Source organism: Macroventuria anomochaeta, assembly GCF_010093625.1.
Source record: "Macroventuria anomochaeta strain CBS 525.71 unplaced genomic scaffold BU25scaffold_5, whole genome shotgun sequence".
Lineage (NCBI taxonomy): Eukaryota > Fungi > Ascomycota > Dothideomycetes > Pleosporales > Didymellaceae > Macroventuria > Macroventuria anomochaeta.
The window spans coordinates 597,418-612,313 of NW_022985366.1; the positions used below are offsets into that span (position 1 = coordinate 597,418).

General features: G+C 52.5%; 6 protein-coding genes across 6 annotated transcripts; 4 read left to right on the forward strand and 2 right to left on the reverse strand.

Annotated features, from left to right (window-relative positions):
• Window positions 1-6: 6 nt before the first annotated feature.
• Window positions 7-1,687, forward strand: BU25DRAFT_428896 (histone acetyltransferase ESA1; the record flags this gene model as incomplete). The annotated part of the gene is made up of 3 exons (XM_033708526.1): window positions 7-89; window positions 146-173; window positions 290-1,687. 3 exons carry the CDS (start codon window positions 7-9, stop codon window positions 1,685-1,687), a joined length of 1,509 nt encoding a protein of 502 aa, XP_033565362.1.
• A 3,086-nt stretch (window positions 1,688-4,773) lies between these two features.
• Window positions 4,774-5,411, forward strand: BU25DRAFT_418790 (uncharacterized protein; the record flags this gene model as incomplete). Its single annotated transcript, XM_033707894.1, has 3 exons — window positions 4,774-4,869; window positions 5,001-5,301; window positions 5,353-5,411. The coding sequence occupies 3 exons, from the start codon at window positions 4,774-4,776 to the stop codon at window positions 5,409-5,411; spliced, it is 456 nt and encodes a 151-aa protein (XP_033565363.1).
• Window positions 5,412-6,054: 643 nt separating this feature from the next.
• BU25DRAFT_455500 (T-complex protein 1 subunit alpha) lies at window positions 6,055-7,868 on the reverse strand (the record flags this gene model as incomplete). The annotated part of the gene is made up of 3 exons (XM_033709945.1): window positions 6,055-6,450; window positions 6,505-7,778; window positions 7,826-7,868. The coding sequence occupies 3 exons, from the start codon at window positions 7,866-7,868 to the stop codon at window positions 6,055-6,057; spliced, it is 1,713 nt and encodes a 570-aa protein (XP_033565364.1).
• Window positions 7,869-8,046: 178 nt separating this feature from the next.
• Window positions 8,047-10,421, forward strand: BU25DRAFT_361124 (prolyl-tRNA synthetase). The gene is made up of 6 exons (XM_033703686.1): window positions 8,047-8,091; window positions 8,348-8,507; window positions 8,566-8,670; window positions 8,722-8,732; window positions 8,783-9,114; window positions 9,164-10,421. Exons 2-6 carry the CDS (start codon window positions 8,385-8,387, stop codon window positions 10,279-10,281), a joined length of 1,689 nt encoding a protein of 562 aa, XP_033565365.1. The 5' UTR covers window positions 8,047-8,091; window positions 8,348-8,384; the 3' UTR covers window positions 10,282-10,421.
• Window positions 10,422-11,441: 1,020 nt separating this feature from the next.
• BU25DRAFT_407711 (uncharacterized protein) lies at window positions 11,442-13,261 on the reverse strand. Its single transcript, XM_033705620.1, has 4 exons — window positions 13,159-13,261; window positions 13,035-13,110; window positions 12,480-12,987; window positions 11,442-12,172 (listed from the first exon to the last, which is right to left on the reverse strand). The coding sequence occupies exons 1-4, from the start codon at window positions 13,207-13,209 to the stop codon at window positions 11,608-11,610; spliced, it is 1,200 nt and encodes a 399-aa protein (XP_033565366.1). The 5' UTR covers window positions 13,210-13,261; the 3' UTR covers window positions 11,442-11,607.
• Window positions 13,262-13,957: 696 nt separating this feature from the next.
• On the forward strand, window positions 13,958-14,777 carry BU25DRAFT_455503 (uncharacterized protein; the record flags this gene model as incomplete). Its single annotated transcript, XM_033709946.1, has 3 exons — window positions 13,958-14,074; window positions 14,238-14,573; window positions 14,625-14,777. The coding sequence occupies 3 exons, from the start codon at window positions 13,958-13,960 to the stop codon at window positions 14,775-14,777; spliced, it is 606 nt and encodes a 201-aa protein (XP_033565367.1).
• Between the last annotated feature and the right edge of the window lie 119 nt (window positions 14,778-14,896).

Consider the following 14,896-nt stretch of genomic DNA (forward strand, 5'->3'; position numbering starts at 1 on the left):
ATTGTTATGGCGCCTCGAGAGAACTCGTATGAGCCCTCCGGCACGCCCGTGCCGGTAGAAACAGGATTTGCCACGCTAGCTCAGCTCAGGTACGTGCGACTCCAGTGCGCCAGGTTTTGAGATGCATACTGATGATTTGTGTTAGGGTTGGAGTGAAAGCATGGGTTGAGAAAGTGAGTCGCAGCGCAGCTGGAGTTCGCGAGGCACGCCGAACGCGTCCCCGTGGAACATCAGAAGAATAGAACATCACAAAAACACGCTGCGCAGAACGCTAACTAACAGCTCATAGGAAGGCGAAAAGCGCAAAGCTGAACTTCTTTCAATTCAGACCCGTCAAGGCCAGACCAAGTTTTATGTGCATTATGAAGACTTCAACAAGCGTCTCGATGAGTGGATCGCAGCAGATCGCATTGATCTGTCACGAGAAGTCGAGTGGCCTGCGCCCGAGAAGACCGACAAGAAGAAGAGCAGTGCCTCTAAGACAGACAAAGCACCTTCCAAGTCGGACCAGAAAACCCTCAAGAGATCACGCAGCAAGCTGGACCGCGAGATATCAGGAACACCTGAATCAACATCCAGCAACATTCCTGGTAAAGCACAGCGACCATCAAAAGCAAGCGGAAAAGAGAACCAGGAAGTACTCGTCACCAGTGAAGTCACAGATGGGACACCTAAGCCGGAAGACGAGGAGATGGACCTGGTGGACGTCCAAGATGCCGCCGCAGCAGCCAAGGCTGTGTCAGACCAGAACTACTCCCGCGAGGACGAGATCGAGAAGCTGCGTACGTCAGGCTCCATGACACAGAATCAGACCGAGATCTCTCGAGTTCGCAACCTGGAGAAGGTGCAGATGGGCAAGTTCGAGATCGAACCGTGGTACTTCTCTCCCTACCCCATTGACTTTGTAGATTCGGACGTCGTCTACATCTGCGAGTTCTGCCTCTCGTACTACGGTGAGCAGACACAGTTCGAACGCCACCGCGCAAAGTGCACGCTTCTGCATCCACCTGGCAATGAGATCTACCGCGACGACTACGTTTCATTCTTCGAGATTGACGGACGGCGGCAACGGACATGGTGTCGAAACCTCTGTCTGCTCTCGAAGCTCTTCCTGGACCATAAGACTCTTTACTACGACGTCGACCCTTTCCTCTTCTACTGCATGTGCACGCGCGACGAGCACGGCTGTCACCTTGTCGGCTACTTCAGTAAAGAGAAGGAATCAGCTGACGGCTATAACGTTGCATGTATCCTCACCTTGCCTCAGTACCAGCGAAAGGGTTTTGGAAAGCTACTTATTGACTTTTCGTATATCCTGTCAAAACGCGAAGGCAAGCTTGGCTCGCCTGAAAAGCCGCTTTCTGATTTGGGTCTTCTGGGTTACCGTGCATACTGGCAAGAGATCATAGTCGACTTGCTTATGGACGGTCGAGTAGAGGCTAACATCGACGACCTCGGCGCAGCAACAGCGATGATGACGAACGACGTTCTGCACACGCTGCAGAACTTGAATATGCTTCGCTACAGCAAGAACCAGCATGTCATTGTCTTGACGGACGCAGTCATCGAGCAGCGCGAGCGCCAGAAAGCGAAAGAGAAGCTGAAGGGCAAGAGGAGCCTCGACCCAGAGCGACTTATCTGGAAGCCTCCGGTCTTCTCTGCTGCCAGTCGTACATGGAATTGGTGATCGTACCTCGACCACACAGGCGTCAGGGAAAGGAGCGAGGAGTCAATGGTTGTTTTGTTATGGTATACCCCAACTTTGTCTTCACAATCAATCCAAGCATCAAAGCTAACCATTGCGAGACTACTAACGTATGTCTTCTATACCGTCGCGCTGACATTTCCTCAAGATTAGGACTACCGCTCTTTTGCTGCTTCTTGCCTAAAGAGGAAGTATTTGGTGCTGCTAAGCACTGCAAGCGCTTACTGATCTTCACAACACCAGCCTCACCATAGGTATGGAACGCCTGACGCTTCACAGCTGACATGAGCCTTGGTATCTCGTTGTCTCAAAATCATCGTCAGCTTTGGGTTTGGAAACGCATCATCATTGGAATATCCCTCACCCTCACTAGCAACCATGGCAACAGAGTCAGTAGTAGATTGTCCCTCATTGGCAACCACGGCAGGCGAGGATCCCTCAGCGGCAGAGGATGTGTGGGCAGAGAGTCCCTCAGGCGGACCCTTCTCACTTGGTAAACAGAAAAAAAGCTAGCTACAAGCCCGAATTTGTGGGAGGTAGTCAGTGCTGATTTTCAGGATGTCTGCAGTCTGATAAAACCTTTGAGGACTACAATGGTTTCTGTATGTCGTAGCTACCGTTTTGCAACAGGGTCCGCCGGATAGGCAAAACCCCTTTCCAAATGACGAAGGAAACTTTAGCAGACACAATCATAGCTCATTGTGGGATATCGGTCGCGCATACAAACAGAGCAGCTGCAGGTCTTGCAAAGGTGAGCGCTGTCTGAACAGGTGCATGGTTGTAGAAGCTAGCACGTGCCTTGAGGCTGAAACTAATTGTATGAACCACGTTCCTCCACATCGAAAGAGCCTCATTTTCTCTGCTTTGACGTTGATGTCATTGGTCAGCGCAAGAAACATTCGGACACGAGTCAAGACAGGTGTCACTTGCCTTTGTCAATGATGCATCGATGTTTGGTCGCTGTCTAGCATTCAGCAACAGCACTGCCGTAAGGTTGGGCTTAGATATGCCAGCATGGTGCTTCACCGAGTGGAATTAACCTAAAACACCATACAAGCTCTTGTACACTTACCAAATTGACTATTTCGTTACCACGCGTCAAGCCTCTCCTCAGTCACTTAGCAACATCACTCAGTTTCGGCAACAACACCCATAGCCAGCAACATCCAGCCAGCAAAAGCTTCGGCACTCAGCGAAGTCTTCAATAGTCAACAAAATGATGCCCACAGCATTTCTTCTGCAAGGCTTCCTCATCAATCTGTGCCTTGACAGCTCCAGTGCAAGGCAGTTCCAGTGACTTTCAGCCGGGATTTCAGCTCCCACACGCGCGCGACTATCTTTTCCCTGTCGAATTCATCATCAATATGGGCAAGGCGATCCTTCCCAGAGGCTACGGCTCATCGAAGACAACATACACCGATGACGAGGTCACCGCGCTGGTCGGAGAGCAGCTCCGCTCTAAAGGCGTGATCATCGACGGTCAGTCGGCCCATATCAGCAACATTACGGCAGTCCTCAATGCTTCGACAGCCATATTGCACGACACTTAACGCAAGGCCGAGATTCTGAGTGGGGATAACGCGAACAAAGATGCAACTATCCATGACCAGGAAGCCAAGATCCACAGCTTGGAGGCGGATAAGTCCAAGACAGAGGGATACCTTGAGGTACTGACGGAAGCCGACCGAGTGATGGACATGGTCAAGAGCGAATACTGAGCAGTGAGCAAGCGCCGCGTACAAGCATAACCACTACTGTGGCATTCAACCCTCTTACTCTTCTCAGAAGTCGTCTTGCATCGGTATGTAAAGGTGGCTATAGGGCAAAACATCCAATTGCTCTGGTCAGGCTAGTGATCTTCCGACTTGTACACGTTCCTTGTACGTTCATAGATAACCCATATACTAGCTTCAATTGACCAGTTCTATTTGTCAGGGCAGAGTTGTGCTTGTTGTCAGAGTTGTCGTCTGATGTTCTGGATGTTCGTCCCAATCTATAACTTTTGACTCCTAAAATGTGCACCGATCTACCTTGAGCTCCCACTGCCTTAGATGGAGGCAAGAAAGTCTGAATGATGGAGTCCTTCACCCCTATTACCTAATCAGGAATGCACTAAACGACATTAAGACCTACCGCTAGTCCCAATCCATCATGGTACATCCATAGTGCTTTTCTTTACGTAGACCAGAGCTCCGAAAGACAGAAAGAAAGAATGGGGGCAAGGGGCGGCCGCAACTACTCAATTGGGGGAGACATATTCAAACGCCGACAAACAAGCCACAGTTTGCTGGAGAGCACTGACCGCTTCCCACCAACCGTCAGCGATCAAGCTTATGACGTTGGTGTGTGTATGGTAGTCTGCCAGTGATCACAAAACGATGTGCAGCCTGTACACCAAGTGGCTAACTATTGTTTGAAAAGCGCTGCATCAGAGCCAAGGTGGAAAAAATTCATTCGCTTTAGTGGACTACCATCCGTCGCGTACTTCTTCGATTTTACGATGATGCTGTGCACGTGCCCACACCTTCACACCTTCGCCCTCACGCTTACATTCCATATAGTGAGGGAACGCCGCCTACAGTGGCCCAAAACTCAGCACGAGAAACATACTACGCATCTCTAAAGAATAGAATGCGGTATGTTTGTAAGAGGACGCAAACATTCAGGTCAATGTGTGATGGAGTAGAGGCCATGGAGTGTCATTACGACTGAGACATGAAGCGTGATCCAACTTCACCGCATCACGAGGGCCTCAGTTTCATAGATTTGGGTACAGCGCCTCTGTTCAGTGTAGGACGTGCCCAGGAAGTCTGAGACGAGATTCAATCCGCCTTCGCTGACGGTTCTGCAAGGTCTGGTAATTGTCTGGCATGGGCTCAATGTTGCCGTGACAGACGCACCTTGTAAACTTATCGATTCCCGCACATAGTGAGAGTTCAAATCGTCACAAAAGTTCAAAAGCTTCGTAAATCTTCGTGCAGCCCCGCGACTCAATCTTTCTCCAACCGCATCTTCAGCAACATTGCTAATTCTTATCATCCACCAACATTTTCTTCCAAGTCAATACCATGAGAGCTGAGGAATACCTTATCTACAGCTTGGTCATTTTCTCCACTACAGCTCCGGCTGCCATATTCTCCTGGGGCTCTAAATCCGGTGAGCAGGTAGGTGCAGAAGTCGTTTTCATAGAGCAGAATGTTCCATCGAGCCCGCACCAAGCCAGCATATCCGCCCCGCCGAATTCATCAGCATCGTATCAAATCCTGTTAACCCACTGACTAGTTTTCCTGGATAGGTTCAATCAGGCAATCCGTACAAACTATTCGACAAGCGCCTCACGGAGGCGCGAACCAACAAGGAGATCCACGCCGACTTCCTGGACACCATCGTTGCTCCCATGACGCCATGGTCCTCGAGGATGACAACTGTGTCTGCAAGGCTGAGAAGGACAGGCTGCTTGCAGACCTCCAGAAACTGTCGAGGAACGAGCGAGAGCAAACTGCACTCCTGGATGAGTACGATACGGACAAGAAGGGCGCGAAGGCGACTGAGTCCGCTTGAACTCGTTCCACGCAGCATGTTAGGAGTTGTCATCTGTAAGTACGACCATCTTGTCTCCGTGAGCTCTGCTGATCAGTGAGTCATAGACGGACACAGAGGCTGGGTTTCCTCGTGTATGGATGAAGCAGTGGTTTCGCATGTTTGACTTATGATTTGGAGGCTGGAAGGTGTTGGCATAATTCCATCGGTCCTCTCGGATGCCAAAGAGGAGATCCTTCCGACTCCAGATAAACTACTTCGTAAGTGTGTAATTACCATGTCGCAGCGCATGACTGATATGTACGCAGCTGAACAGCAAGCGGCCAGCCCGGACTATCAACCTCTGGAACCCTGGCTCGACGGAGCCCATCGATAGTGCCGCATGTACCTTGAGGCGCAGACCACGCTTCTACAATGACAACTGGATAACGGAATAGCCGCGCGGCAGGCCGCCGAGGACAGGCTAGCGGTTGAGAATTAGGCACACTCTGCTACGCGACGCGAGGGGAAGGATTGGCAGCGCGCCTACTGCTGAAAGCATCTCAAGTACTCAGCAGCTCGCCAACACCCGAAGTAAGGCTGGGAGGTGCTGCGGTGGCATGATCGGTCGGTACACGGCAAACAGTATGTAGACGTTTTGGCAACACAACTAGGCACTTGTCAGTAACACCAGGAGTTTGGGTGTAACGTTCTTTGATAGGCAGAAATGGGTATAGAACTCCATATGGTGTCCATGATTCGTGACTTGTTTTCTCATTACGGGTTGTCGTCAACTCCTTCTCTTGTCTACCTCACTTACGATCGACCCTCTAGTGACCATGCCCATCATCGCCGCCGCCCTGCTCCTCGGGGTCGAGCTTGATCAGTGTGTCGATACGCATGATCGCCACACACGCCTCGACGGCAGACTTAAGCTGCTTGACCTTGCTCATGCTGGGCTCGAGCACACCGGCCTTCAGGCAGTCGTGTACCTTGCCGTTCGACAGGTCGAGACCGTAATTTTTGTAATTCTTCGACTTGGCGAGTTGTTTCGCGTCCTGGGAAGAAGGATCTGTGGGGTTGACGGTTCGTTGCGAGAGCGCGTGTCTCGATCGCAGGTTGGCAACGAGCTCGGTTGCGTCCTTTGCGGCATTGATGGCAAGGGTCTTGGGAATGGAGAGAAGAGCCTGGGCGAAAGCGGCGATAGCTAGCTGTTCGCGAGAGCCCTGCATGCTTGGTTAATTTCACGTCTTTTCGATCTTGAATGATCGTGCACTTACGACTGATGTTGCCCACTCTTCCAGATAGATGTGCAGAGCTGTCTCAACAGCGCCTCCACCGGGGACAATACGTCCGCTTTCGAGTGTTCGCTTGACAGCGGACAGCGAGTCGTGCACTGATCGCTCCATCTCGTCCAGCGCGTAGTCGTTGGCTCCTCGCAGAATGATCGAAGCAGAAGAGAAGGCCTTGGTTCCCTTGACAAGAATGCACTCGTCATCCGAGATGCGCTCCTGTGCTACCTCTTCCGCCTGACCCAAGTTTGCTGCCTCGAACTTCTCGTCACCGTTCAGATCAGATAGTGTGCTGACCAGTGTCGCTCCAGTGGCCTTTGCTATCCTGCGCAAATCCTCTTTCTTGCACCTTCGTACAGCCATTGCGCCCTTCTCGACGAAGTGCTTCAGGCACAGATCATCGATACCCTTGGTTGTGAGGATCACGTTGGCGCCGGCCTTCAGGATCATCTCGATGCGCTCCTCGACAATTCCAGCCTCGCGCTGGCGAATCTTCTCGAGCTGCTCCGGGTCGTCGATTGTGATGTGTACGCCCAGCTTCATGCGCTCCTTCTGGAGGTTGATGTCAAGGCAAGCAATCTTCGCGTCAGTGATGCGGGTCTTCATGGCTTGCGATGCGACTGTGCAGTTCAGAGCATAGCCCTTGACGAGGACCGACTGAGTGGCGCTCTGGCCGTGTGCCTTCAAGATGTTGACAGCCTTGACGGGGTACTTGGTCTCGTTTTTGTTGTTGGTGGTCTTGACGGAGGTCATAGCATCTACGACCATGTTGGCGAAGAAGTCCGAGTCCGAACCAATGATCTTGGAGGACATGGATGTTTTCGCGATGTTGACCAGAGAGTCGCGGCCGAGCGCGTCCACCTTTGTGCTGATGTTCTCGTTCATGTACTTCACCGCCTCCCTCAGCGCCAGCCTGTAGCCCGTGATGATTGTGGTGGGGTGGATCTTGTTCTTCATGAGCTCGTTCGCCCGCCTCAACAGCTCAGCTGCTATTATGACAACCGATGTTGTGCCATCACCAACTTCTTTATCTTGCTGTTGTGCGAGGTCGACCAGAATCTTTCCTGCGGGGTGCTCGATGTCGAGCAAGCTTAGGATCGTAGCGCCGTCGTTCGTGACGGTAACGTCACCAATGTCATCTACCATCATCTTATCGAGGCCTGAGGGCCCGAACGACGACTTGACGACATTGGCGATTGCCTGTGTTGCAAGGACATTCTGGTCGCGAATATCTTGGCCGCTGATTTTGTTTCCACCGAGGACTGCATATGTCAGCTATTGTCCAGCTTTGAACTGCTCCCAAGCTTACACAGAGTTCCTCCGCCACGTGACTGCTCGAAGATTCCGGCCATGTTGTCGTGATGTAGCTGTTTATGCTGTGTTTAGGCTCCCTCAACGCGGTTTCCAAAATCTCTACACTACGCGGCGGGACGCTCCTGCATGTCGGCGAAAGGTGCCGTGCCTCCGACGCTAAAAGACCCCTGTCGCGAATGAGTCGGTCGCCCTCCACAGTTGGGCACAACACCACGCGAGACATCTGTGACTGTGTTGACAGCCCTATCAGCTACTCTTTAGGTACGCGCTGCGCCTCTGCTGTTACTTGAGTCTGTTGTCTCTCGGCTCAAATTTCTGACTCTTCAATTGCAGGTAAATATGCTCTCTATGACTGTACCCCGCTACCCCGCCAAACATTCCGATATCTTGTTCTGTTTCCCAAAGGGATATCTTTTGGTGTTCAATTGCTGTTATACCCACAAATGAATACAATTTTGACCTCGCACCCCCTCACGTCTTTCCTGTTCCTCGCGCTGACAGTTGCCTTTTACCTTAGACTTTCCTCCTGCAAATCACACCCTATTACCTCCACCATGGCCGAAGCCACCGCCGCCGATGGCCAGATGAAGGACCTAAAGATCTCTGAGACCAAGAAGAGCAAGAAGGATGGCGCTCCCAAGACAGCTGCCAAGAAGCCTCAGCAGCAGAAGAAGAAGGTCAGACTTCTATGGTCATAGCGACAAGACAAGAATTGGAGTGTTCACACTATAACAGATCGAGGGCGCTGCGCTCATTGGTATCGATGTCTCAAAGGAGGATGATCTTGGTGAGTGGTACCAGCAGGTCATCACCAAGGGACAGATGATCTCATACTACGATGTAAGCTCTTTGTTTCCTCCAACACCATGTTTAGTTGGCTAATGTATCTAGGTCGCTGGATGGTAAATACAGCTGGCCCTTGCTATCGAACGCGCCACTAATTGCGACACAGCTACATCCTCGAGCCCGCATCCTACGCCATCTGGGAGTCGATCAAAGCTTGGTTCGACAGCCAGATCAAGACCTTGAAGGTTCGCAACGCATACTTCCCCATCTTCATCAGCGCAGACAACCTCGAGAGGGAAAAGGAGCACGTTGAAGGTTTCGCCGCCGAGGTCGCGTGGGTGACAAAGGGTGGAAAGTCTGATCTTGAGAAGCCCGTTGCCGTTCGCCCTACCTCCGAGACCGCAATGTACCCCTACTTTGCACGAAAGATCCAGTCGCATCGTGATCTTCCTCTGAAGCTGAACCAGTGGAACAACGTTGTACGATGGGAGTTCAAGCGTAAGAGTTTGTTCGTTGCTTCAACCACGCTCTGCTAACGCTTGCATAGACCCCATGCCCTTCATTCGGTCTCGTGAGTTCCTATGGCAGGAAGGTCACACTGCGCATTTGACCCAGGAGGCTGCTGGCGAAGAAGTTATGCAGATCCTTGAGTGGTACTCTCAGGTCTATCAGGATCTGCTCGCTGTCCCCGTTGTAAAGGGTACCAAGACTGTCAATGAGAAGTTCCCCGGAGCTGACTACACAACAACAATCGAGGGTTTCATCCCTGCCACTGGCCGTGGTATCCAGGCCGCCACATCTCACTGCCTCGGACAGCACTTTTCGAAGATGTTCAACATCACCGTTGAGGACCCCAACCCCAAGGAGGGCGGCAAAGCAGAGCACGTCCACGTCTGGCAGAACTCGTGGGGTTTGACCACCCGTTCCATCGGTGTCATGATCCTGACCCACGGTGACAATCGCGGTATGGTCATTCCTCCCCGTGTCGCTGAGATTCAGGTCATCCTGATTCCTGTCGGTGTCAATGCTAAGATGTCTGCTGAGGCCAAGGAGGAATTGTACAGCAAGGTCAAGAGCATTCAGGATAGCCTGACCGAGGCTGGTGTGCGTGTCGAGTCTGATTACCGTGAGGGTTACTCCCCCGGGTGGAAGTTCAACGACTGGGAACTCAAGGGTATCCCTCTCCGCATTGAGTTCGGTCCCAAGGATGCTGAGAAGGGTGTTGTCACCACCTCTCGCCGCGACATTGACGACAAGGATGCCGCACGTGGTACCATCAACGTCGATGACGTCGCTAAGGAGGTCCCCAAGCTGCTCGAGCAGATTCAGGCTGACATGTTCGCTAAGGCTGACAAGGCCTACCGCGATCACCGTGTCCAGCTCACCAACTGGGACGACTTTGTCCCCACACTTAACGGCAAGAACGTCGTTCTTGTTCCCCACTGCGAAGGCGACAAGTGCGAAGACGAGGTCAAGGCCAAGAGTGCAAAGACAGCGCTTGGTGATGGTGTTGCGGAAGACAAGCAGGCTCCTGCTATGGGTGCTAAGAGCTTGTGCATTCCTTTCGACCAGCCTGAGGGCATCGAGCCTGGCAAGACAAAGTGCATCAATCCTGACTGCACAAATCCTGCTAAGGCCTGGGTCCTGTTCGGAAGGAGTTATTAGAGAGAGTTGGGGGTTAGGTGTTTGCTGTTAGCATTGAGCATTTGGTGGCTAGGTATTTGATGGGGTGTTTGCACGGTATGGAGTCGAGATACCGTTGCCACGATGATTGTTCCATGCATGTTCGATAAGATATCAAAAATACATAAAGATTTTGACAACACTTCACAAGCAACGAGTCGTGGCGCTATACACCGATCTGCAAACGCTCTCTGCCACTGTTAGGTCGGCGTGTCTGCCACCTACATGGTCCTCCAGCAGGGCTCCACTCTTGTACTCGCATTCACTTCACTTCACTGCTGGCATGGAACCCCGGCTATTTACCACGTTCGCTTTCTCTTCCTTCTTAAACCGCTTCCTCAGATACCTCCACATCAACGAAGAACAAGCTGAGAAACAGCATGTGCAACAAACTCCTTCAAACCTACGCCTGCGGGCACTCCAAAAGCATCTGTACAACACCCTGCGTCCACGCGCTCAAGTCAACTGAGCTCCCTGCCAACTTGGAGACTTCCAAAAGCACTGTGACTCGCTCAAACTCAACAACCAACTTCTCACACTCAAATACTCACCACTCACCTCTACACGTCACCAACGCCCCTTCAGCGCCAACAAGCCCAACACATATCCCAGCGTTCCGCTTCGCTCCGCCATCCACACCATCACCCACCTCCCCCGTCTCACCAGTCTCACCCTCCTTCACTGGTCAGCTCAGTGCGCCACCAAGTCGCTTCCCTTCACCAGCACCCTCTACTGTAGAGCCGGAGCCCAAATTCTGCGCCTACTACATCCCGCGGTATTTGGTGACGAGCAAGTATCCGTGCATCGAATGTTACCACGAGGCTGACTGGGAGGGGTTGAGGGGTAAGTGGATGGAGAGTTATCGGTTGGGGCATCCTTTGGAGAGTGGGGAGGGGGTGGAGAGGTTGAGTGGGGTCGAGGGGGTTATGAGGAATGTAGGGGATTGAGGCGGGGGGGGGGGGGGGGTGGGGGGGGGGGGGGGGGGGGTTGCTGATGATGCGTGGGAAGAGGTGTGAGATGAGGATATGGGGATGGAGATGGAGGTTCAACAGAAAAGTGTGTGAGGTCGCAACAGAGTGACGTCGTCAAGGTATGGGTGGAGAAAAAGAGACATTGTACCATGGTCTAAACAGATTATCGCTGTAACAATTGACCGATTCAGAACTTTCGTACAGCCGTTAGTTCGTGGTTCGTGTAATTATGTACTCCTGGAAGGATGTGCTAAGCTTGCTGGTCTATGTCAAAGCATGAAAACAGCTTGTCACATAAATGCAATCCTCTACCTTGCACATCGAGCATTCAAGATATTCATGACTCGTCCATCTTGTCGTCATCACCCTTCTTTTCGTTCTCCACCGTCTTCTTGACGCCCTCCAAAAACGCCTTGACGGCATCGCCACCTCCGAGTGGCATGGCACCGCCCCTCATGTAGCCGCCATGCTCAACGTCAACTTTCAGCGCTTGAGCAACAGTGGGTAACGCACCAGACCTAAGTGCTTCTGTCAGGCTACCTAGCGCAGCGCGAAGCTGGGGCGCGCGTATTATCCTGTTTAGTACTTCTCTCTTTGAGTCTTGATCCAATGTCTGTACCACCATTTGTGCGGTTTCACCGTTGGGGTCGACCTGGTCAACATCCTCGACCTCTGCCTCGAGCAGGAACGGAGTGGTGGGTAGCTGTGCGCAGAGCGCATCAACGAGCTCGTCTGAGGCTTCCGCGATTACGGGACCGGTGGTCCTCGGCCATAGAAGATCGAGTAAGGTTGTGAATGAATCGCCGCCGGCTTGTTGTGACTCACTACCGCCACCAAGGTTGCCGCCCTTGAGCGAGTCCACGAAGTTCTGAACGATGGACGAGACGTCACCTGACCCTGCTCTGTTGGAATGTTAGCGGAGGTTCAATCTAGGAAAAGAAACAAGATAGGAGCAATCGATCGTCGTGGCCGAAGGAAGACATGGTACGGAAAGCATATTCTGTTTAGTGTTACATATGAGCAGCCAGTGCTGTCATGCCGTGTGGGCATGTTGTGCTCCCAAACGCCTCACCGTGATAATCGGTCCATTGAATCTCTAATGTTTTCCTCGCCAATGTCTTCCACAGCCGCTCGAACTCTGCCGGTAATGTCGACTGCGCCACGACGCCGATTGCGATGTAACCACAATGAATGCTTAGAAGGACCTACGCTCGGCCGCCATCAGCACCACCTTCACGAGATTCTTCACCTTCGTCTCGAATGTCACCTCCTGTAGCCCCAGATCCAGCGCCCCCTGTGCTACTGTGGCGATTCCGGCTGGTGGACTCATCTTCCAAATCTTCCATCGTCTCGTCATCGTCGCCGCCAGTGGGTGCGTTCGGGATGCTCGCGAGCTCAGCCTGGACGTCGATTTCCTCGCCATTCAGAAGGAGGTCGACAATCTGGCCGATCTTCAGATCACGCTCGCTGAACCAGCTTGCATCACCCCGCGGGTGCTGTGACATCGACTGTAACCAGAAGAGGTAGCGTTGTGAGCTGGAGTTGAATTTGAGGACGAATACACGGCCGTCAGTGGGCGACTTGACTGATTCAGAGTCTTCGGCAGCATCCTTGCCAGTGTATGGGGAGAATGAGCCATCGCCGGGGATCATGATGAGATCAAGCTCAGACTCGTCGAGGGACTTGTCGCGGGGTCGCCAGCAGAAGTGCACGAACTCTAAGCTGTGTGAGTGTAGTTTGAAGCTATGATTTGACTACACAAACCATCTTCGCCCTGGTATAGGTAGACATAGCCTTGTGTGCGGACAGGCTTGACCGACTGCTTGTTGCCGTCTCTGGCCTGCTAAGGTTAGCTTTGTATACAGCTAATGGTAAACATATTGCTTACAGTGATCTCGCACTTGCCAGCCTTGAACGTGATCAGCGGCTGGATTGACATGTTTGTGTATGTGTAGGTGGGTGCAAAGGAACCTGGGGTTGATGGTTCGGAGCTGCCTGTGACAATGCGGCGACAAGACGCGGCGGCGGAGGTTGATGCACAGACCAATTAGATGAGGTAATAATAGATGTGGAGCAAATTCACCGCAGAACCAGAGCACGATTCACTCGTAAGGGACACTTTGAACTCCGGACAAAACAACGCATGGCAGTAGCACAAGATGCTTTGATACGTTACTTGAAGCTTGTCAGTAGCGTATAACACTAATCAACAAAGAAGTTGCGAGTCCACATCCCGAGCAGGCACGGTGTAGCACTTGCTTTGAACAACCACCTTCTTGCGCAGAATATCATCGACCATCTGCGCAGCTACCATGGCGGTACCTCATGTGGACTGACATACGCGTCGATCATGTGCCTATCCTGTCACCTTAAGCCTTTCAGATTTGAAAGTCTAGCAGCACTGTAGAGTCCACACAAGGTAAAAGGGACGAGCTCTCACCAGACCCAAGTGTCTGTTGATACAAATCACTTTACCATCAACAGCAGATCACTTCATACGTTGCTCGATTCCCTGGCTCCGATCATCGATGCACTTTGGCGCGGAGAAACGTTTTAGCGAGGAGGCGCTAAACTGGGGAGCGACTGCCACGCCAAGGGTGGCCAGTGCGCCGCACATTGCGAAATACCATTGAATCTCGTCAACCGAACAACTCCCCAGGGCTCACTAACGACACCAGCAATTCGAAATGGCGGACACCAAACCCACGACCCAGAAGTTCTCCAAGGGCGAGAGGTCGATACCGCACCACTCGCAGAAGGCCAGCAAGTACTACCCTGCTGAGGACGTCGCCGTCCCCAAGAAGGTACGTTCGCAGATGCTACAGCATAGGAGGGCTAGGAAGGAACAGGGAGAGGAGGACATGAGCGCATTGCAGCAGTGATAACTGTGCGACTGCATGCGTCAAGAGCGGACGATCTCCATGCTGCAATATGCATGCAACGGACCTTTGCTAACATTAAATCAAGGCCCGTAAGACTGCTCGCCCTGCGAAGCCCCGTGCCTCCCTTCAGCCCGGTACCGTCGTCATCCTCCTCGCTGGTCGTTTCCGTGGCAAGCGTGTCGTTCTCCTCAAGCACCTTTCCCAGGGTGTTCTCCTCGTCACCGGTCCCTTCAAGGTTAACGGCGTTCCTCTGCGACGAGTAAACGCCCGCTATGTCATTGCTACCTCTACCACCGTCGACATCAAGGGTATCGATGAGGGTGTCCTGAAGAAGGCCTCCGAGGAGGGCTACTTCACTAAGGACAAGGCCGCACACAAGCCTGGCGAGGATGCTTTCTTCAAGCAGGGCGAGAAGCCCGAGGTACGCAGCATCTGTGGCGACACTGATGAACAGCACTGACAGATGCAACAGAAGAAGGAGACCTCCAAGGACCGCGTTGAGGACCAGAAGGCCGTTGACAAGGCCCTCCTGGCCAACATTAAGAAGGAGGCTCACCTCGTCGACTACCTCGCCTCGAGCTTCAGCCTCCGCACCTCCGACAGGCCACACCAGATGCAGTTCTAAGCGTTGGGTCAAGACGGGATTTGGCGTTCAGTGCATGGGATGAAAGATGACCTCGGGTGCTGCAGCCGTGACAGCAGGAACTAATCCAGCGGCGGTACGGCGACCAACTTCTTTTCATG

Coding starts and splice junctions, on each gene's coding strand:
- BU25DRAFT_407711 (XM_033705620.1), bottom strand. CDS start 13,209: ATGTCAATCCAGCCGCTGATCACGTTCAAGGCTGGCAAGTGCGAGATC. Junction 13,111..13,158: donor CTGGCAAGTGCGAGATCACT/GTAAGCAATATG, acceptor TAACCTTAGCAG/GCCAGAGACGGCAACAAGCA. Junction 12,173..12,479: donor GGTGCTGATGGCGGCCGAGC/GTAGGTCCTTCT, acceptor ACATTCCAACAG/AGCAGGGTCAGGTGACGTCT.
- BU25DRAFT_361124 (XM_033703686.1), top strand. CDS start 8,385: ATGGCCGAAGCCACCGCCGCCGATGGCCAGATGAAGGACCTAAAGATC. Junction 8,508..8,565: donor CTCAGCAGCAGAAGAAGAAG/GTCAGACTTCTA, acceptor ACACTATAACAG/ATCGAGGGCGCTGCGCTCAT. Junction 9,115..9,163: donor TGTACGATGGGAGTTCAAGC/GTAAGAGTTTGT, acceptor ACGCTTGCATAG/ACCCCATGCCCTTCATTCGG.